The sequence below is a fragment of the Acanthopagrus latus genome, chromosome 5 (genome assembly GCF_904848185.1).
Source record: "Acanthopagrus latus isolate v.2019 chromosome 5, fAcaLat1.1, whole genome shotgun sequence".
Taxonomy (NCBI): Eukaryota; Metazoa; Chordata; class Actinopteri; order Spariformes; family Sparidae; genus Acanthopagrus; species Acanthopagrus latus.
Genome location: NC_051043.1, coordinates 25,488,906 through 25,510,162, shown reverse-complemented (window position 1 = coordinate 25,510,162; position 21,257 = coordinate 25,488,906). Strand labels below are relative to the sequence as shown.

The 21,257-nt window shown below is 41.0% G+C and overlaps 2 protein-coding genes across 2 annotated transcripts; both read left to right on the top strand.

Moving 5' to 3' along the window:
• The first annotated feature begins 47 nt into the window (after positions 1-47).
• On the top strand, positions 48-13,283 carry hnrnpk (heterogeneous nuclear ribonucleoprotein K). The gene is made up of 17 exons (XM_037096869.1): positions 48-134; positions 1,152-1,226; positions 1,373-1,526; positions 1,978-2,075; positions 2,307-2,363; positions 3,357-3,400; positions 4,869-4,941; positions 5,399-5,512; positions 5,985-6,113; positions 6,318-6,649; positions 7,292-7,339; positions 8,939-8,978; positions 9,779-9,794; positions 10,290-10,322; positions 10,497-10,564; positions 11,065-11,234; positions 12,371-13,283. Exons 3-17 carry the CDS (start codon positions 1,469-1,471, stop codon positions 12,399-12,401), a joined length of 1,311 nt encoding a protein of 436 aa, XP_036952764.1. The 5' UTR covers positions 48-134; positions 1,152-1,226; positions 1,373-1,468; the 3' UTR covers positions 12,402-13,283.
• Positions 13,284-13,972: 689 nt separating this feature from the next.
• c5h9orf64 (chromosome 5 C9orf64 homolog) lies at positions 13,973-20,509 on the top strand. The gene is made up of 7 exons (XM_037096870.1): positions 13,973-14,105; positions 15,862-16,067; positions 16,816-16,963; positions 18,014-18,126; positions 18,769-18,912; positions 19,600-19,795; positions 19,907-20,509. The coding sequence occupies exons 2-7, from the start codon at positions 15,879-15,881 to the stop codon at positions 20,134-20,136; spliced, it is 1,020 nt and encodes a 339-aa protein (XP_036952765.1). The 5' UTR covers positions 13,973-14,105; positions 15,862-15,878; the 3' UTR covers positions 20,137-20,509.
• Positions 20,510-21,257: the final 748 nt, after the last annotated feature.

Sequence of the window (21,257 nt, the reverse complement as noted above, 5' to 3'; positions counted from 1 at the left end):
CCTGTCCGAACCAATCGTGACACTCGCCTGCTTGAGTTCCTTTCCGTTTAACCAATCAGCACTCTTCGGCTCAGCGCGTACATTTTCACGTTAGGTAGAGAAGGAAAGGGGACGAGCGAGGAGTTGCACCGCAGGTTTGTGTTTTGACGATATTTTCTATTTTTTCTTTGCCACGCTGAGCCCAGTGCAATTAAAGTGCACAAATACTGTAGGCAAAATTGTCCGTAGCACTCACGCTGTCGCTTTAGTCGTGTTTATTGCAGCGCTGTGTAATTAGCTGGCCTGGCAAGCTCCCCTTGTGCTCAACTGAAATTATGGCAACATGGCGAAATTAGCTAACTGCTAGCCTGGATGACTCGGGCTGGTCTTTGTATTGAATTATTGGCAATGTTTTATCAACCAACTTGCGTTACATCGGCGGTATTTCGCAGTGTCACATCGCGTATGCAAGTGGTGAAGAAACTAATATTATCGACATTTAGTGAAACGGAAAATCGAAACCTACTCGACGAAGCCCGCAGCTAGCGCATTTCCCTCCAGGCTAGGTAGCTCGTCCGGTGGCTTCCATCAACCACAGTTAACGAGCTAGCCTAGCTTCTGGTCGATACGTTAGCTTCAGCGGAGCCAAGTTTCGTTTTGGTCAATGTCAGCATTTAATCATTAATTTTCAGTGGTCTGCATGTTAAATAAACATTTCTTGGAATTGATGGTGAGCCGGGTTGTTTTCCAGTCAAAACATCAATAAATACGCTAAACGTTATCGAGCCAACTAAACGTTAACGCCGATATCAGTCGTTCATCTCTGGCTGGTGAAACCATCCCTCGATTGTAGGATCGTGGCGATCAGCCACTTGTTTTACTCGGACATATTGCTGTAAAATGCCTGCATCCCTCCCCACCCAAACACTAATGTCAGTGTAACGATGTGATGACAATTGCATCGGTGTCCTTTTTGAAATTAAAATGGTCTTGAATGCCCGCTGGATGAATGTTACAACTCACGGTGGCTTGTGTCGGTATTAATCGACTAAGTTCAAGCACTCGCATGAAATAAAATCTATGCGATCTTAACAAGTGCGTTTCAAACTTTGCTGTTATTTTCATGTTATATGCAAGAAGTGTATTTCAACTAGCCTCTCCCTCCCCGACAGGTCGCAGCAGCTGTTTGGTCCTTGCTTATTAAGTTCCGCCTTTCAACACGCCCTTTGTCCCTGTAATAAAAATCGGTGAGTGGCGGTTTTTCTCCCAGTTTTTCTCTCGGTAGTCTCTGCATGTCACTCCTTGCTCCTTGAAAAATCGGATCCTTGGCACGCAGGTTGAATTGTCTTATTTTTTTTTCTCCCCCGGCTACAATGCGGCCAAACTACCACAGCTCACAGGGGGCAGTTTTGTGCTTCTCTCTCCCCGCTGCCGCCGCCTGTTCCCCGGACCGAGGTGCCCACCTCATCTCCTCCGCAGTCAGAGGACCATGGAGACAGAAATTGAACAGCAAGACGACGCTTCATTCAGCAACACAGAGACCAACGGTATAAAACAACTTATTTATATTTTTTATGATTTCGGAAAGCTTAATCTTTCTTCGTCATTAAAGTTTAAGAAAAGAGTGGTAGTGTTGTAGCATATTACTTACAGCTCTGATTTTGGACATTTAATCATTGAATTATTTTACCTTTTACTATTAGAGGTTGATGCATGTGTGCAGTTGACCTAAGCCATATATATTCTCTGGTTTCATATCCAAGATTTGTGTAATTTCTTGTGTGAAAGTATTAGAAATATATATTTGCATTTCCTAGGTTTGCACATAGTAATCCGTGTGGATTTATTTTATAATATGAAAAGTGAGAGTTTGAAAATATAAGCCATGTCATTTTGTGTTTCAGTGCTTTCTGTGCTCTTTGTGATTATTACATTTTCCCTTGTGGTTGGTTATGTGTGCAGGGTTGTCAGTATGTTTATTTTATCTCCTAATGCCAGGTAAGCGCCCTGCTGAGGATGCAGATGAGCAGAAATCATTCAAGCGCTCCAGGAACTCGGACGAGATGGTTGAGCTCCGCATCCTCCTGCAGAGCAAAGTAAATCAGCTCTCCTTTCATTTTCTCATTTCATGTCAAACACATAAGCCCTTGTTTGTGGATATTTCCGTGCTCACCCTGAGTAAGACAGTCGATTTATTATTTTCAATTTCATTTTTTTATGGTGATCACATCTGTGTCCGTTTTGAATAATTAATTTCCACCGTTTATTCGTGACATGCATACGGGCGTTATGTGTTTCCGTACTGTAATGATTCTCTGTATTCTCAGAATGCAGGAGCTGTAATTGGGAAGGGTGGCAAAAACATCAAAGCCCTTCGTACAGACGTGAGTACATCTATTTTATACACACTGAATTTTTACTTTGGTCGGAATTTTTATTTTATTTAGAACTTTTATTTTGTATTCTTTATTTCTCCCTTCACTGGTGTTCAGCCTCTCAAAACTACCCGGCCTCCACAATAGGGCAGCAGTCCTTTTAAAATTTACCCTGCATAAGTGATTAAAAAACCTATTTTGGCATTTGGCCATGTTTTCTTCTGTGTAAACAAGGGGTGTGGGTAGCTGATGCCTGTGATAGTAGCCTTCTGTTCATGTGATGTTCCGACAACCCCTTTGGGGTTGGTGTTATCTTTTTTTCTTCTCACATGAACATCATGTGATTGCCTCAGCTAAACTGGCCCTTGGCACAAAAGTCCAATTTCTTGTCAATTTGTTTGTCCTTATTGATAATTTATTGTAACAGTGCTGCTGTGGCAACATTGATGCTCTTGTTAATTTAAATTTATAGACACAGTGCGGTGTTCGTGAGGTCACCTGCAGCGCCAGCTTCCATTTTCTTTTATAAGTGTTAAGGCAATCTGACCAGTTCCTAATTCATTCAGTATCATTGCCTCTTTCTCTAGCCCTCCACAATTTGTTCTACCCCTCCTACTCACTGTCTCTGGTCTATTCCCCAACATTGAACTCTTCATGTTCTTAATATGCCATTACCCATTTTCCAATGTTACATTTTCTCCTTTTCTCTCTTTGACAAACCAATCTCTGAGAGAATCAAATTAAAGTCACATTTGAAGTAGAGCCTGTATATTAAAAATGTATTCCTCTTCCCTCTTCCCTCTCCCTTGTTTATTATTTTACTGTTGACTTTTTTGCCCACTTCCTCCTCTGTTGCCCATGTTCTGGATGGCCCCTCCTGCGCCCGCCCACCTGACACCCTGGTTGGCCCTGTCCATAATCGTGCCCTGTCCCTAAATGGGCGCCTTACTTGATTGACATCTGTGCTCGAATGGCCCTGGCCCCTGCCCATGCCACGCCCAGTACAATGCCAGTGTGTCAGTCCCAGACAGCAGTGGGCCTGAGCGGTATGTCCCTAAGCTCCTCCCTCTCACTGCCTGACTACAGGTCAAACAAACAAGAAGAGATGAATAATAGTCATCCTGCCTCTGTCAAGTCACTGTATATTAACCTACCTGTTCTCACAATATATTAGCCTGATTCAAAATGCCTAAATGCGTTCATGTCCAGATCTGCCTGTTGAGCCTGTAAAAGCCATATCAACATCCTTTATATGCCATTTTTAAAATCACGTCAACATTTAAACTTAGGCTGGTGTTGTCAGAATTTTTCCACAATCTGCCACTGTCTTTTTAAACCTTTGCTATAATCTGTGCAATATGTCCGTGTTTTTTGTATTTCTTTAATTTTCATTGATGATTATCTATCCTCTTTATCTTTCGCGTTTTCACCCCCTCCCCCTCAGAGTGGATATACTGGTGTTCTTGTTTTTCCGTTAGTTTCATAAGCTCACCTGCTTCTTGCACCATCCCATTCTTTACCTTTTGATTCCCCCATTATACTGATAGACCATTCTACGCAAAAGGCAAGTTAGGACTCAAGTGTCTTGTATGTGTTTTTCCTTTTCCTGTCTTCTGCTTCACCTGAATTTGATTAATGACGCCTGGAGCTATGGAAAGTACAGATAATCTCTCTCTGGCCCACTCATCTCTGCATTCTTTGGTTTTATGTTTATGGCTTATCCCATCCCCTTAAAAAGCATCCACTCCAGTGGTGGCAAACTTCATTTACCATGGTATTATCTGCTCTGTTACTCTTCCTCAGCTCTCTTACCATTCTACTTCCATGTGTGCTTAAGTTCTTTTTTGATACGTAAATTCATTGTTTATTTTTTATGTCACAAGGTGGGTGCAGACAACAAAAATGTCCATACAATTTGTTGTATAAATGAAGCATCAAAATGGCAGTCCAAGCCGCATTTTTAAGATAGGACACTTGGCGAGAGCATTCATCTGTGCTCTCGGTCTTCCCTCATCTATTTTTGGGGGATTTCTTAGTTAAAGTCTTTGTGGTGTGCATCCACCAAAATATGCTTTCAGACTTTAGAGAGTTCTCTCTAGCACCATTGGTGCTTATTCCTGCCAGATCCTCCTCAGGCTTCACCCTCCCCGTCTTGCCCCTTCAGTGGTCACCAAATGCAGTCACTTTTCTTTGGGTCTCTTTATTTTGTCTCTTTTCTTACTTTCTCTGGATAAAAGATTGTTTCCTTTTCATTGCATTGGTTGGATACCAGCTATTTTACCAATAACACTTTGAATAATCAATGACATGACAAGTTTAGAGAACAGTGGACCTCAGCAGTTCCTTTTAGATGTGTTAGTCTCAGTTTATCTGTGGCAAAAAAGGGGGATGTCATGAATTTTTTTATCTGACTTGTTGTTCCTTCCCCCCCCTGGGATGCCTTGTTGGCCCTCCCAACCCTACCCTCCCTGCCTGGCTGCGCTCGGTCTTGTCATTGGTGGGTGAAATATGAAGCATCCTGAGCATCAGTGCCGACATCGAGACGATTGGAGAAATCCTGCTGAAGATTATTCCAACGCTGGAAGAGGTGAGGACTCTTTCTCCCTGTTAGGTCGAGTTGAACCCAGTGACCTAAATGATGTATTTGGAAGTGAAAACAGTGGTGAACACAAACACTAACTTACATAAGTAAATTAATTTGCAGAGATGCTTTCTAGTTCAAATGAAATGCACTGTCATAGTTTGACAGACTGGAACTGGACTGGCTCTGAACCTGTCTGCACTTTATTATGAGGCTGTCTGAAATTCTGTTGCTATGTGCCTGCATCTGCAATTATTTTGTGAAAAGATATTACCATAAGAACACAGTGTCTGCCACTCATTATCTAAAGCTGTCTAAATACCCTCTACATTAACTGTGCTTTCTTGGTGGATGAGTTTGCCAGAATTAGAAGCAACATACTGTAAGTGTCGGCCAGGTTTGAGTCTGTTACAAAGCTAAACAGATTGTGTCATGGGATTATCACGCTAAATGTCTTCCCCAGTACCAGCAGTACAATGGCATGGATTTTGACTGTGAGCTGCGCCTGCTGATCCACCAGAGCCTGGCTGGCTCGATCATCGGAGTGAAAGGAGCCAAGATTAAGGAGCTCCGCGAGGTATGTTGATACAAGGGCTGGGGATCAGCTTTTTGCAGTTAAATCAGTTGCAAAGCAGTTTACACACTGAAATGTGTGTAATGTACAACACACACCCTCTCACAGCCTTCTGTCGCTGCCAGTTTGTCAGTTGTAACAAGAATACACTCCATGAAATGACTGGATTACACCCAGCTGGATGTACCCAGACAGGATACAATACTTCTCTTGTTAGTTGTTTTGTTTTATATTATTTGTGTTTTGTTGAATTTTTTTCTTAACTGTTATATTCTTCTGGCTTTATCACCTGTGTTGTGGAATAACTAATGTACCTCAAAGATGTGGAAATACCCATAAAGTGACACAGGTGTGATTTGAAGTGTGAAATCTTTGTAGTTTCCTACAGTAGTATCTGCTGCCCTATTATGTAGCTGCTTTCTGTTTTCCTGTGTCCATTATGTCTGCCTGTGTGTGTATGTGTGTGTGTCTCCAGAACACAAAGACCAGCATCAAGCTTTTCCAGGAGTGTTGTCCTCAGTCAACAGACCGAGTAGTGCTGGTTGGCGGTAAAACAGAGAGGGTGGTGGAGTGCATCAAGACTATGCTGGAGCTCATTGCTGAAGTAAGCATCTTTTAACAGGAGGCCTGTATTGTGATTTGAATTGCAACTTGCTGAAACATTAATTAAATTCCAAGAAAACTTGGTACTTGCAAAATTAAAATGTATCTTCGTCATGTCATTCTGCGTTTTGTTGGAGATGCACACAGAATTTGTTTTGCTAGTAGAGAGTAGAGTATTCTTCATCTCCACCTGTCTCCCTTTTAGGCTCCCATTAAGGGCCGTGCGCAGCCATATGACCCCAACTTCTACGACGAAACGTATGAATACGGTGGTTTCACAGTGATGTTTGAAGAGAGGGGAGGCGGCCGCAGGCTCATTGGAGGCTTCCCCATCCGTGGGGGCAGGTCCAGCGGTGGAGACCGCGGGTTTGACCGAATGCCCTCTAGCAGAGGGGGACGGGGACCCATGCCACCCTCCCGCAGGGATTACGATGAGATGAGTCCCCGCCGAGGTCCTCCTCCACCCCACCCAAGTCGGGTTTCCAGGGGGAGTGGCCGTGGACGAAACATGCCCATGGGACACCCTCACAGAGGAGGGTAAGAAATGAGCATAAATGATACACTTTGTATTTTCTCTGTCCCTCTGCTGCTTTTCTTTTTCTTTTACTCATGCACAAGAGTCAGTCCTGTCACAAGTTGTGGCCACGTAGTTGAGATTGTTGATGTTTGTGTTTAACTTTATTCCTTAAACATCAGTTTTGCATTACAGTCAGCATTCTGTCTTTGCCTAAAACAGATAAAATCTTGTAAACAGTTTTTGCTCTGCTTAACACTGCCAAATGATTTCATGATCCCACTCATCAGTTTGAAGATGAGTCCTTTTTAATCCTGTTAACCTCTGGAGTTTTAAGTGTGTAGTATTTTGGACCTACTAGGCTTTATAGTTCCAATTCTAGAGCTTTTTCTGTTCCTTTTATCCATATATACAAATTTAATTGTCCTTTAGGTGCTTATTTTCTATTCAAAGGAATTCTGTTCACAGATTCACCATTCTTTCTTTACATTGTCTAACTCATAGGATGAACTGAGTCCAGTTATCTACGTGTAATCCAGTGTTGCACTGTGCACTCCTCTGGAAACATTTGTATTCATGGTTATCATTTCATTGATTTTATGTGCTCATCAATGTATGTCTGGGTGTGTTTGTGTGTCTTTTTCCCATCTCCATCTTGCCCACAGAGATGATCGTTACTATGACTCGTACCGCGGCTCAGATGAGAGGTCAAAGTAAGTTTCTGTCCCCAAACTTTTGCCTATACCTCCTTACTGATCTTAACAGGGATACTTCGACATTCTGTAATTGTAATTTTACATTACTTGCACTTGCTGCATTAATGTGTAATTAATGGATGTAAAGATAATTCACTGAATAGAAGATTCCTTACTGATACCACTTGGTAGTGCTTCCTCTCGTGGAGAAGCATTTTACTCTTTGGTCTTTGTGACGTATCAGTCATTTCCTACACTGACATGAATTCAGCATATTTCCTTTGACACTAATTGGCCGTGATGGTTCAAAACTAACTTGTAAGTGTTGAGGTATTCCTACACGTCCCTTATTCCCCTGCCTTAATTCTTTATTATTGCAGTTTTTTTAATATGTCATAGCTGGTGAACCAATAAAACATTTTTGCCCTTCTGTCATATCCTTAACTCTCCATTGTAACTACCGCCATTGCTCTACAGTCTGTTGGCAGTATTGCCCGACCCTGCACAATTCCCTTACCTTGATCTCTACTCACCCATTGCACTCCACTTATTTGGAGTGCTTTGTATAGAAGTGCAGTGATGTTGTATAACCTCCTCTTTCCTGTTAATAACCCATCCAATATGCTATCCACTCCCAGTATTATCCAAAGTGAGAGAATGTATTTGTGGTGTTGTGTAAGAGGGTCATGTGCTGATGAGTCCCCTGCAAAACGGCATGCTTTCACAAACTGGTTTGTAATCAGAGAGGTCATTTTTCTAATGTGTACACTTACATATGAATGCAGCATTCTGGCAGAGGAAGTGGCAGACGCATGAAATGTATCTGGGAGGCTGTTGGAATAAATTCTAAAATGGGAAGCTCTGCAATGTCCAACCCCAGAATAATGCAATCATGACCTGGCCTTGGTTAATATTGACTGTTCGCACCCAGATACTCTAAATAAAAGTAGATGTATAAATATGACTGTTGACTGTTTGTAGAAAAACAGTGTCAGACGCTTCTAATCAATGATTAGTTGATTTTGGATATTTTTGTCAATTTGGGCCATGTAACCTAAATGTAACGCACCATGGTTACATAGACACACTGTCAAACAAAAGCAACAGGTGATATGAAGTTATGTCAATGTCATAGTTTGACTTGACTGTGACAACCGGGCTTGTATGTTTGACAAAAACAAATAAATCCAAACACATTTCTTCTAATTCCTTAATTTAAGCTACGTTTTTTTAGGGAAAAGCAGCAGCAGCAGCCCTTGGCTCTGATCATCACCACCACCTGTCACTTCTCTCACTATAACACTGTCAGAGCTGTTCCTGTTACTGTGTGGGAAGATGGCTGAGAGGAAATGTGTTTATACTGTAATCTTGCTCAGCGTGTGTGTGCAGTTTGACCTAGACCAGAAATTTCCTTTGGAATGTTGTCAAGCTTCTTTTTTTTTTTTTGTAAGCATTTTCTTTTTCTTTCCACCCACATCTCTCTCTCTCTCTCTCTCTCTCTCTCTCTCTCTCTCTCTCTCTCTCTCTCTCTCTCTCTCTCTCTCTCCCTCTCTCCCTCTCTCCCTCTCCACCCATCTCCACCAATCTCCCACCCTCTATGACACTTTTCATCACCAGTGACAGAAGAGGAAGACCGGATCGCTATAGCGATAACATGGTTAGTGACCCTTTGCTAAATGCATGCAGCTCTCGTTCTAGGATCTCACTGGGCGCCAGCCTCCTCAGGCGAGCGTACTGGTTGGTCTCAGCGCCAGACAATATGTTTTGATTGCCTATTGTGTGGTAATGATAATATACGTTTATTGACAATACAACCATAGCTGGTCACTCATGTGCGTTCAAACGCTCGCCTGTGCCCTGCCCGTGCATCCAAGCTAGTTTTGGAATGGTGTAAACCTTCCCACCAAATGACCATAATCACCACAGCCGGAGACACCCCATAATAATCAGCTGTAATTGCCCTCTTACTGTGTACTTTTCACGGCCGTCCTGTTTTTCCTGCAAAGAGGGAGGATGTTGGGGGTGGGGGTGGCCATGGTTGGTTGCTAGGCAATAATAATGCTTTGTTGACAGACTGGAAGCTCTCTCTCCCTCGCTCTCTCCTTCGCTCTCTCTCTATCTCTTCCCGAGAGCTGGCAGGATACTGCCTGCCGTTGCCCAGCAACAGCTTTTTGAATTGCCTGTTGCCCTGGTGACAGCAGCAGGTGAAAATGGGGGCTGATGGAGATGCAAGGAGAGACAGGAAGGGGGGGATGGAGGGAGGGAAGGAGGAGGAGTCTGGCTTATGGATGAAAACTGGGTGGCTTTTAGTTGAGACTACTCCATGGACGAGGCTGCTGCATCACCCATACATTTGTGCTTACAATTCTCTGTCCATTCATCTGGAATCTGCAGAAAGATGGAAGGGATCGGCTATACAGTATGTAACTCGTTTGTGTTTCTGTTTGCTTTTTACAGAGCGGAGGAGGATATGGTAAGTACTGAGCTTCATGTTTTTTCTGTGTCATTATATGGATGTGGTTTGAAGACTGCTAATGTGTCCTAATGTGCTGGTCTCGTTGTTCTTCTCAGCTATCGTAGTGTCAAGCATTTTGTCTGAATGTAATGTTTCTCAAGACAAAATGACAATCTGTTCGGTGACAACGTGGCTGGAAGGACACTGCACCTCATATTAATATGTCTTGGCCGTTGGTTTGCAGCATTGTGTCTTTGTCCTCACTTGTGAAATTATATTTAAATTGTCTCTTGTTACAATAAATTGTTAAGATGACACACAGACATAATTATTCATCATTCAGTGTTTTTCCTAAGCATGTCTGTTGAATTTCTATGACCAGTCTCATCCATATGTTTGAGATAAGCATGTATAGGTCAGTTTATTTTTTCAATTTTCTTTCTTTCTTTCCTTCTTTTTTTTTTTTTTTCTTTTTCACTGACTCTGTTCTTTCTTGCCTCATCTCCTGCTCAGACAACAGTTCCTCCTGGGATAGCTACCCGTCAGGTGAGTCTCTACGCTATTTCAAAAATCAGTGTGATTAGAGAAATTTGCTGAGCTATGTGTAATAATGTTGGCAGCCAAGTATTGATTTTTAGTGCTCTACTTACTTTTTCTCTATCTGCACTCCTCTTTTTCCCTGCTTGTCTCCTTCGGTCCTCGCCTCCCTCCTGCCATCAGGTGGACGTGGCTCCTACAATGACATGGGCGGCCCTGTCATCACCACACAAGTGACGATCCCTAAAGATGTGAGTAAATGAGAAGTCACACCGAAGGCAGGAAGATCTGCCTGTATCCCTCACTGTGCAGTCACATCATAATATTCAAAGTTAAAGACAACATCACCATGTGTGATCATGTCATTTACCCTCTCTCATTATCTTCATACCGACGACATTTCGTCATATATGCTTTATATATTCCATTATTTTTGAAGTACCTAAATGACGGTACACTATTCCAGTTGAAGGGACCAACAAGTCATGCTGTCTCTTACACATTGACTTTTTCATATATACCCACACTGGACAAGGTCACAGTACTCTTCTTAGTCATCTTTTCACTTGACACCTAAAATATTTGAACACATCTGTCAGTCGTGATTTCTTGTCTCCATTCCTCTTTTGAATTACATTTTGTAAGCTCCACACACACACTGACTAAAATGCTTCTCTGTATGCTTGTTTTTTGTTTTTTTTTCCCTTTCCTCCCCACTTTTCTCCTTCCCTTCTTGCTACTCCACTGACAGCTGGCTGGCTCTATCATTGGTAAAGGAGGCCAGCGGATCAAACAGATCCGCCACGAGTCTGGAGCCTCCATCAAAATCGATGAGCCCCTGGAAGGTTCTGAGGACCGAATCATCACCATTACCGGCACCCAGGATCAGATCCAGAACGCACAGTTCCTTCTACAGAACAGGCAAGTTCTGAAAACCTCATTGCAGTGACGTCCTGCATAAAATTTCTTTAATCAGCACCTGAGTTGTAGTTGAGGCATTTAATTGTGCTCATCAACCCTACACTACTAGCTCATCTGTTGAATTACGTTTGAAAATGTTTGCTGATGCAGTTTTATAAACTCATGCACGCTAAAACTAGAAATACTTAATAGATGCTTACTTTCTTCACCTATATTTCAACCCTCTGAATGACACACACCTAGTCTGTAGATGTACAAATGTGTTTTTTCTTCTACTGCATTCTAATACTTGTTAACCCACTTTCTGTTGGGTTATGCATTCCTGTTGCCTGCTGTCTCTTCTTCACTAACCCCCCTTCCTTTCTTCCCCAACCTGCAACTAGTTCAAACCTTCCTCTTGCATGAAATGGCTGTGAAGGAGTAGACAAATCTGGTATTTGTGCAGATCAGGGTCAATGTGATTGACATGTTTATCTGACTGTCACATTTATCTGTGGGTTATGATTTTGTATATATATATATATAAAAAAAACAAACAGAATGTCTATCTGCCATCTAAGCCGTTTCACTGTGAAGCAGGGAGTGGATTGATTCTTCCCTGGCTGCTGCTGTGTGGAAGACTAGTGATTTTGTTGTTTTTAGTTAGATCAACCGACAACAAATCACAGTCTGCCAAATAGCACGGGCTCCTCCTCTTCTCTCTCCCTTGGCAACCAGTAGGCACGTATAATACACAACACTTCCTTGTTGATGCTATCTGAGCTTAGCCTGAATGCTAATACAGCTGTAGAGCCGCCGCCGCTGTCTCATGAGTAGTGTAGTGTTGCCTGGTAACTAACCCTGCCTCCCTCTTCCTTCCTCTCCTCCTCCTTCAGTGTGCTGCACCTGCTTGGACACAAGGACTAACCACACCCCTCTTTTTTTTTTCCTCCTCCTCCTCCACCTCCAACTCTTTTCCCCCCTCTTCCTCTTTGCCTGTCTTTCTTACTCGTTGTCGGTCTCTTTTCCCCATCCTCTTCCTCCCAAGACTTCATCCTTCCACAGTTACATAGTTGTATTTTTACACTGTGATGGACTTGTGAATTGCATTTTTCTTCTTGTGCATTTTATTTATTTTTCCACTCTTTTTATTTCAGTGTGAAGCAGTACTCTGGTCATTTGCTGTAGACCCAGGAGACTCAGATTGAAGCAGACTCAGATTACCCCCTCCCACTCAGCCCCACCCCCTCACCCTCACCCCATCCCCCTCAACCTTTCTGCCCCTCTCCAACATATCCCCTTCAGACTATTATTCTGGATTGTGGGTGTCTTTTTTTGAATTTTATTTTTGTATTTTTTAATGAAATAAATGTCCAACATTCCTGTGCATAAAAGAAAATGTAGATGTTCTGCATTTTTAAGAGTGTAGTCCATTAGTTTATCAGATACACTTTGCTCTTTTTTTTTTTTTTTCTAACACTCACATCTATCAAAAATATACTTCAGTCTCCTGACAGACAGAAATAAACATAACCTTTATTTTATGATGGTTTTGTTTTTTATGACTTGTATGCGTGTGTTTGTGTCTCTGGTTTAAATCTGTCCTGTGTGTAAGCCTGTGAGTGTGTGAGTGTGAGCGTATCAGCAGGTTGGTGTGCTTTCTCTTGTCTATATCGGTCCCTTCACACAGTTCTACCATGTTAACATTAGCAACATGCAGAATGTAAGGTAATGTTTTTAGAGATGTGGGAAATTTTACTCCTCAGAATGGATTTTGGGATGTTTACGTTGGGACTCTACGCGGGATATGCAGGACAGTGTGACTAATTTGTAAGAATATCACGGTAGTTGTGTGATGACATAAGTCAGAATAATTTGGGTAACTCCTCACAAATGGAAAAATGTAGCTAGAGATTTTCTTTGACATTTTACTGGAGATTTGACAAATGATGGAACTTGTCTATTTTGTCCCTACAATTTCCTGTGCTCTACACTTGTTTGCTCTCCATGCTGTAGACTTCACATTGTCAAATTGTAAAATTAATAAAGATGGTGCCACTTTTTACTGAACCATTTTGCATTTTTATTTATTGGTTGTTCCAGCTTCCATTTGATACATGTTGTATTTCAAGCTATCGCCTATTGAGAAATTATTATCAGCGAGAGATCATTTTCTGGACCAAGTGATGTATATTTTTGATAAGCTCAGAAACACATTCTGCAAAAATAAGTTATATACGAGCATATGCAATAAGAATCTAGTGAAATATGTTGCATTTTTGAGGTGGGAATAAAAAGTATAAAAATTCTGATATTTCACAGAAAAAACAATCATGTGAAACACTGAAATATCCCTAACAAATTTTGATTGCCATAATGGGGAGAAATTGTTCATCACAAGATCCCAGAGCCTGAAGTTGAGTTGCAAATTGTTTTGTCTAAAATCCCCCATATAATCAGCCAATATTCACATTAAGGAAGGTGGAACTGGCTCATATTTGGCGTGAGTAAGTTTATTAAAATTCTTGCTGATTCTTTGATACATTCTTAATGTTTTATTTTGCTAACAATCGTGTTAACTTACCTGAAAAATGTTGAACTTAAATTTAATTAATGTGTGTTAACTGGATGCAGACGATGACCCACAACTTAAAAATCACGCCACTGACATATAATGTAATTTCTGTACAGGGTTGATCATTATTTTTCGTATTTACGACCGAATTGATATTGTTTTCCGGTTCCCGCTCTTGGCCTCTTATGATTGGTTTATGAGCCTGTGACGAGGCCACTACGGGGTCTCTGATTGGTCGAGATCTGGAAACCAGGTAGTGGAAACAGCGCGACTTGAACGCAACACGCGCTTTCTTGCAGCGTCCCCTGCACTCACCGGTAAGTCAAGAAGCTGCTGAAATAATGTAAATACGGAAAAAATAAAGCAGTTAAATGTCGCTGAATAGTAACTACGTGTTATATGTGTGTGTGGGTGTAAAACTAGTATCCGTGTTAATGGTGACAAAGTCCAGCTAACGTGACTCCACAGTCAACTCACCGCCTGCACTTTGCTCGTCTGATTTGTCAGTGAAGCGTTTCACTTTACAATTCTTCTCTTTTGAGGACAAAAAAATAACTTAACTGTATTTATTTCCAGGGGGTGAAACAGTGAATCACGTGACTCACCACACAAACCAGTCGAAACGAGTCTCATTCTGTAGGATGTTTGTGCAGCAGAATATCCTGGTATCAGTCTGACAGTGAACACATCTTTAACATGAGGCAGATTTTAGACAGGGGGTATGATTTAGTTATTTTGGTTTTACTGGGATAGGTCAGTGATGTTCCTAATATGTGCTGACATTTTATTTTATTTTTTTGCACACTGATGAGAGTGAAGTTAGTTGATGAAGGATTATGTCTTTTTATTGTGATTTATCTAATAAAGCAGGGATATAATCCCTAAAATGTCACTTCCCCAGAGATGTATGTAGGATATCTGTGTGTTGGAGAGAAAAGGCCGCTGACATTTTGTCTGCTCCCCCAGCTCCCACCAGGGTGTGATATTAGAAGTTGCCCCTGGGGTCAGTGATATGTCTAATAAAGAACTTCTCAAGGCTTATTTACAACCTGTAAACATGAATGTGTTTCGAAGTAGAGCCTCGACCAAAATAGCATTTGGCAGCTTATGACAGATATCTATTTATAGATATCTATAATTTAGTCTGACATGCAAAGAATGTGACATTTGATTGATAATTATTAAATTTTTAATGAAGATTACGGTTCAATAGAGGCATCACGCTGTGGACGAGGACGATTCTGCATCGATAAGGAGATGGAGCATGATCAAGAGTTTGCAGCCATCACAAAATTAAAGCCGACAAGAGTCGATTGCTGATTGTCTGGCCTTTCTCTGCCTTTTCGAGCCATCTGTGTAAAGCTATTCACAATTATCCCGATAATGGAAATTCCCCTGTCTTTTTCATGATTCACACAAACATCTTTTATTGTCCCATCAATAGTTGCAATGTTACAATGCAGTGTCACTCTGTTGCATTGATTTGTTTGAGAACATTAGACTAACTTTACTTTTATATATTTAGCGAGATGTGGTGGTGGGAGGTGGAGATCAGCAGCGACTGATTTTAAAAAATGTTCAGTGTTTTGAAAGTGGACTTCTGGCAACAATTCTGAGATACTGAGAAGCACAAACTGGAAAAAATCTGTCTAACATCTGTCTCACAACGATAACGAACCAGCTGTTTTCACGCTAACCTGCAAACTTAAGTAATACAGTGAGCACAGATTGATTTTTAATTGATCTAAATAAAAAGAGCTTTCACCTTTATCTGACTACTTGTATGTGTCCATGAAAAAAGTAGCCATGTGCTTTTGATATAGAAATAATCTTTGGCCAGAGATTATTCACGATAATATTTAACCTCTTAAATATCCTGCTTCTGTTAAAAGTCTTTGTAATAGGTGTGATCACTTTTAGGGATTAGTGCGGCCAATATATGGCTAATATCGGCCCCAAAGATGAAATATCGGTCGAGCTCTATTTCTAAGCAAACATGAATCTTCTTAGATTCATCTAGAGCCTGCTGGGGGGGATGTATTTATGTTTCTCTACCTACCTGTGTTCTGACAGGTGTGTTGCTTTTCATCATGGACTCACCTCTGTTTCCCCGTGAGTCTGGGCAGTTCATAGCAGAGCGGAGCCGGGATGTGTTTGTGGAGGAGGAGGGAGTGAAGAAGGTGGCGGAGATGCTCTACAACCTCCGACACGACGAGGTCCTGACCGCCAGCTGCTGGAAGACGGCAAATCCTCTGGCGCCGGCGCCCACCTCTGACCAGGGGAGTCCGTCAACAGCCGGGGCCACATAAAGAAATTTAAAGATTTAGATTTTATTTTGATAAATATACATGAGCACGTGGTACATTGACAAATTGTTCAGTGGCAACAGCAATACTGCGTTAATGAGATGACAGGTGGTGAGGATTCTCTGGATCAAATCTCCAAGAAACACCTCATAAATTCTGTTAAGATGTTCCGTGCGAACGATTTACAGGCGGGCTCAGAATTCATCTTCAGCCCTGCGAATGATATAAAAAAGAGTGGATGCTTCAGATAAAGAGTCAGTCATTACATATTAAAATTTAAATCTATCAAATGATCAACTACATATGAGCTACTTGTACTTATATGGCTCTCTATTAGATTGCAGAGGAAAATATAATTTTTACAGTTATTAAATACAAATTTGATGTCCTTGAGTATTTCCATTTTATTCTTTATAACCTTACACTTGTCACTCTGCTGGTAAAACTTTTATATTTAAAAAAAATCATATGATACACTTATGATGCGATGCAGTACTGTCATCAACCCAATATGATATAATAATAATAATCAATATGATAATGAAACACTGAAAGGAGCCATTTTGCATAATGAGTGTATTTACTTTTGATATAAAAGTAAAGACGCTTCTCTTTTTACCTGGTTATTGCTTCATGTTTGAAGTATTTTGGCAGGACTCTCAGTATTCAGGCTTTCCTTTTTTCCTGCTCTTTTGATAATTTTCATTTTTCAACGCTGCAGGCCTTGAACTGGGTGTTTGTGGTCGACACCATGAACTTCTCCTTTTGGCCAGAGAAAGAAACTGAACAGTGTGAGGTGACCTACAAAGGGACCACGTACACAGGCTACATGACCCTGTGTGCTGCCATCACCAGGGCCATGGAGGAAGGTGAGCGCACACGAGTCGCACCACATAAAGATAAAAAAAAAACAAACAAACAGATTTTTAAAAGAAAATGCACTCCGTTTGATAGAAATGTCAAATTTATATAAAAAACAAATCTTGTTCATCTGTTCTGCATGATTTTGTCTTGCACTGCTATTATCACAATTATTGTGTATCTGCCCTTTACTTGAACCTGGCCTGCTGGGAAATTGCTTGTAGCTCTGCATGCGCCTGTGAATCACTCATAATTTGCGAGAATGACTCCGGATATGAATCAATTATGTCTCATATGGAATAGTGCTCTCAATATGTGGTCACTGTGGCCTTTATAATTGCAAGAGAGTCTCTCAGAAAGGCACAGGTAGCTTTTTTTTCCAGAATCTGAAGGGCTGACAGCATGAGATCAGAGCAGAATTAGGTCTTTTGAGCCTAAGAGAAATCGCTACTATGGAAGGTTTTTTTTTTCTTTTTTTTTTACCTTTATTACAGTGCTCTATAACTTCATTTAGCAGCCTTGAGTTTCATCCTCCACTGTAGAGGTTCATGTCTAAAGATATAAATCCTACGAGCCACTCTCCACAGACGAGAGTGGAGGTTAAGTTTTTAAAGAAATTTATCGACAGTCAGATTAGGAAAACATAAATTCCAATAATCAGACAAATGCTGAATATAGGAAATTTTATACGTTAAGACTACTACTAGGAATCTTTACTTTTTTCTGACTTTTGGGTACATTTAACAACCCTGTAATCTTCAAAATGAAAAATGAAAATGAATTAATACAAGATACTTCAATGACATTTTGAATTTAAAGCCACAATATGTAGAAATGACCATTTTGTCTGATTTGTCACCCCCCGAAGTTTCTCAGTGCAACATCACTTTCTTAAATTTAAATCCCGGGTCTGTAACAATTTGTCAGATCTAAGGTTGGTGCAAAGTAAAAAGTTACTTAATGCTGCTTTAAGGACGTGTGAGGACGTATTTTTAGACTGTGGTATTTCTGCTTTTACTTACTTAACGATGCCAGTGCTTCTCCACCTCTGTCCACAGGTATTCCCATCACCGACCCCGAGTACTTCTCTCAGATGAGTGTGGAGCAGCTGGCACACGTCCTCCGATCAGACAATGAGACACCGATGCCGATGCTTCAGGAGCGCCACCAGGTCCTGACGTTCTCATGTTAGAGACCCGTATCTATGCTACTAGTGCTTGTAATCAGTGGCAAAGTTATTTCAGTAATTTCAGATTTGTGCCATGATTGATTCACTTCGTGTCTTTATCTTCTAAACTTTACTAAAGCGTACTATTTGGCACTTCTGAATGAAAAGCTGACTTCTGTGTGAATCCATCTGCATGGCCGTCACAGCAAACACAACACAAAAGCAGTGCTTTTCAGTTTGAAGACAAACAGATGTGGTGAGACATCTCATCTCTCTGATATATAGACATAAAAAGGTACACAAACAGCATCCCATTACATTCCAACATAGTACATAAAGAGCCTGAGATTATATTGATTTATGTCCTGTCATGTTTTCATGTGACAGCTGTGCACATGTATGTTTTTGTCTGTCTGAATTATACATGAAACTCAAAGCTTACGTTCAGTGTTTCTCATCCTCAACATTTTATTGGGTTTTTTTCCACCATGAAGAACTGATTTAAAGGTCACACAACAGGCTGAATCTGTCAGTGTTACGTCATCATCTCAACCGTATTGGAAATTGAAATGTTGCAGCTCTTATCCGCCTGCTCATCAGTAAAGTTAAATATAAACACGCCGCAATCTGAATCGTTCTAACAAGGTGCTGACTGAAGGCGGCCGCGTGCTGCTGGAACACGGCGGAAGCTTCCGGAGTTTTATCGGCCAGGCTGGGAGTGACGCCAGGAAGATGGTAGAACTCGTCGTGGAGAAGATCCCCTCCTACAGGGACGAAGCTACGTATGAGGTTGGAGAGAAGACTGTGGAATATTTCATGTTTTTGGACGTTTGTGGATAAAAGTTAGCCGGAGAATTTTAAGCTCTTAATGCTCACCGAGCTCCAGGTGTTGTGACTTTTTCAATTTTAATATGTGAAAAACAAGATTTGTATGGGTGTTATTTTGTCACAGACAAAGGCAGAATTATTAAAATTACTACATCTCAAATGCTAGAAGAATCATTGATAGTTGTTTATTTGCAGACATATACATTTTCTCCAACATTTGGAGGAACATTTGATTCTTTTTATTTTTACTAAGTCAAAGCCCTCGCTTGCCTCAGTTTTCCTCCAGAATTCATACTTTGTACGGTAAGTCTACTGTAAATGTGTAGGCACTTTGAATTCATAGTCATGTTGAAAACATTTTGTAAGCATATAGGAAATGTATGTGATCTGAGGGAAAAGTGTGTAGTTGAATAACTAAAGGTAAACTGTGATGTAAGAGTTCCATCTTCTGGCCAGAGACAGTGTGGCAAGATTTCTAATGCTTCCTTCATATTATACAGTTAGTGAAGGAGCAAATTACACTACACACATGACGTGCTGCCATTTTATTATCTTTGTTCAAGAACACCTGTCTAGAAATAAACAGCATTTTCCTGAGATTGATGCTTATGAACAGTTAAGAGCTGCCTCCAACCTTGTTCGTCTCAGGGGAAGAAGATCTCGTTCTACAAGCGAGCTCAGATCTTGGTGGCAGATTTCTGGGGCGTCATGGAGGCCAGAGGAGAGGGAGACATCGTCAGCATGGACTGGCTCACCATGTTTGCAGACTACAGGGTCCCTCAAGCTCTCGTCTACCTCGGAGCACTGCGGTACTCTGATGCACTGATGCAGGCGCTGAAGAGCGGTGAGACAGGAGCGTGTGTGCGTGTCTTTCTCTGGTCGTTAAGAAACTAACATTTTAAAATAATGAGCTGCAATCTCTGTGTGTCATGCATTTGTCCTCAATTTCTCCCAGGCGAGCTGCTGAGTTCAGGGGACAGGAGAGAGGTCGAGATTCGAGGTTGTTCAATTTGGTCCGTCGAGCTCATCAAAGAACGCCTTTGCAAGCTGGTGCAGGAGAGAGACGGGGAAACCTGCAGCGTCACCTCGGCAATCATCGACTTCTACCTGTGGCCTTACGCCAAGCAGCACCACAAAGAGATGGCTCACATACCCATACACCACACACGCTGTGTTTACTACTGACGTACCGGCTGGCAGCATTTCATACAGTAGGCTGCACTTCTCAGTGTGCAGCCTTGGACCGGTGCCTCTCCCTGGGATTAAGCCAATCATGTCTCCATGCCAGATATATGTACAAATTGGCTTCCAACTCGCTGTAATGGAAACAGGTGTCAGGCTTTGCTCTCACTTGTTGGGTGTATGTGGGTAGCAGGACTGTTGGCCATTCCCAGTCTATTAAAATGTTTGCAGTTTATGTGGAACATTTTCGAACACTGTTTTTTATGGTAATGGAGAACAAGTGGTCATATGCTGTATGTGATGAACACATCTGCAGCGAGTTTTACATGTAAAGTGAATGATCTGATTGTGAAATAAACATTTTCATTACATGTTATTTGTTTTGTAAGGAATGTTGCAGTAGAAGCAGTTCTCTGGATTATATTTCACATCATCCACGTCTTCCCTAAATGCTCCACTCCAGCCTATAATCACATGCCATTGTTCCATTTGAGCAACAATTTAAATCTTTTAAGTTTGAGCATGCAATTAAGGAAGTTTTTTTAAAAGTAATTTGGTGAAGAGTGTGTCATTTTAACATCACCTGCAAATGACTAAAAATATATGAATAACAGGAGTGGTGCTTTCAGGCAGGATGTCTGCACTTCCTGAAGAAGTCTACGTTTTGAAGATGTTCATAATAACAGCCATTAATCTGGTCTAACAATCATTTGAATGAAGTGAACACAAGTGTTTTGAGTGATCACAAATGGATGTGATAAATGATAAACAGGAAACACTTGTGCAAGCTAAAAGCAGCTGTAATGCATGTCGCCCCTTTATCTTAAATGTTTGAAAAATCAGATTTTCTCAAACTGTTAAAAGTGTAATCATTGTTTTTATAGCAAATATATTTGTGTAAATATAATGAAATGATCATCATATATGAAATTAAATCAGTAAAATGTATAAAAAGTAGGTATTAAGTTGCATGAGTTTGCCTTGGCTTTTTTAACAAAACAAGTAGGAACATTTGGAGAACACAACACTATGAAATCTAAAATTCATAATAAAATGTGAAAAAAAGAATTAGTGGTTGTATTGCTATTTATAGTGTTCAGTACTATACCTATAAGTAAAGACAA

What these genes read in the sequence shown, in the direction of transcription:
- hnrnpk (XM_037096869.1), top strand. Translation starts at nt 1,469, where the DNA reads ATGGAGACAGAAATTGAACAGCAAGACGACGCTTCATTCAGCAACACA. An exon ending in GACAGCAGTGGGCCTGAGCG is followed by an intron (nt 3,401 to 4,868) that starts GTATGTCCCTAA and finishes TGAAATATGAAG; the next exon opens with CATCCTGAGCATCAGTGCCG. An exon ending in AAGTGACGATCCCTAAAGAT is followed by an intron (nt 10,565 to 11,064) that starts GTGAGTAAATGA and finishes CTCCACTGACAG; the next exon opens with CTGGCTGGCTCTATCATTGG.
- c5h9orf64 (XM_037096870.1), top strand. Translation starts at nt 15,879, where the DNA reads ATGGACTCACCTCTGTTTCCCCGTGAGTCTGGGCAGTTCATAGCAGAG. An exon ending in CGGCGCCCACCTCTGACCAG is followed by an intron (nt 16,068 to 16,815) that starts GGGAGTCCGTCA and finishes TCAACGCTGCAG; the next exon opens with GCCTTGAACTGGGTGTTTGT. An exon ending in GATGCAGGCGCTGAAGAGCG is followed by an intron (nt 19,796 to 19,906) that starts GTGAGACAGGAG and finishes AATTTCTCCCAG; the next exon opens with GCGAGCTGCTGAGTTCAGGG.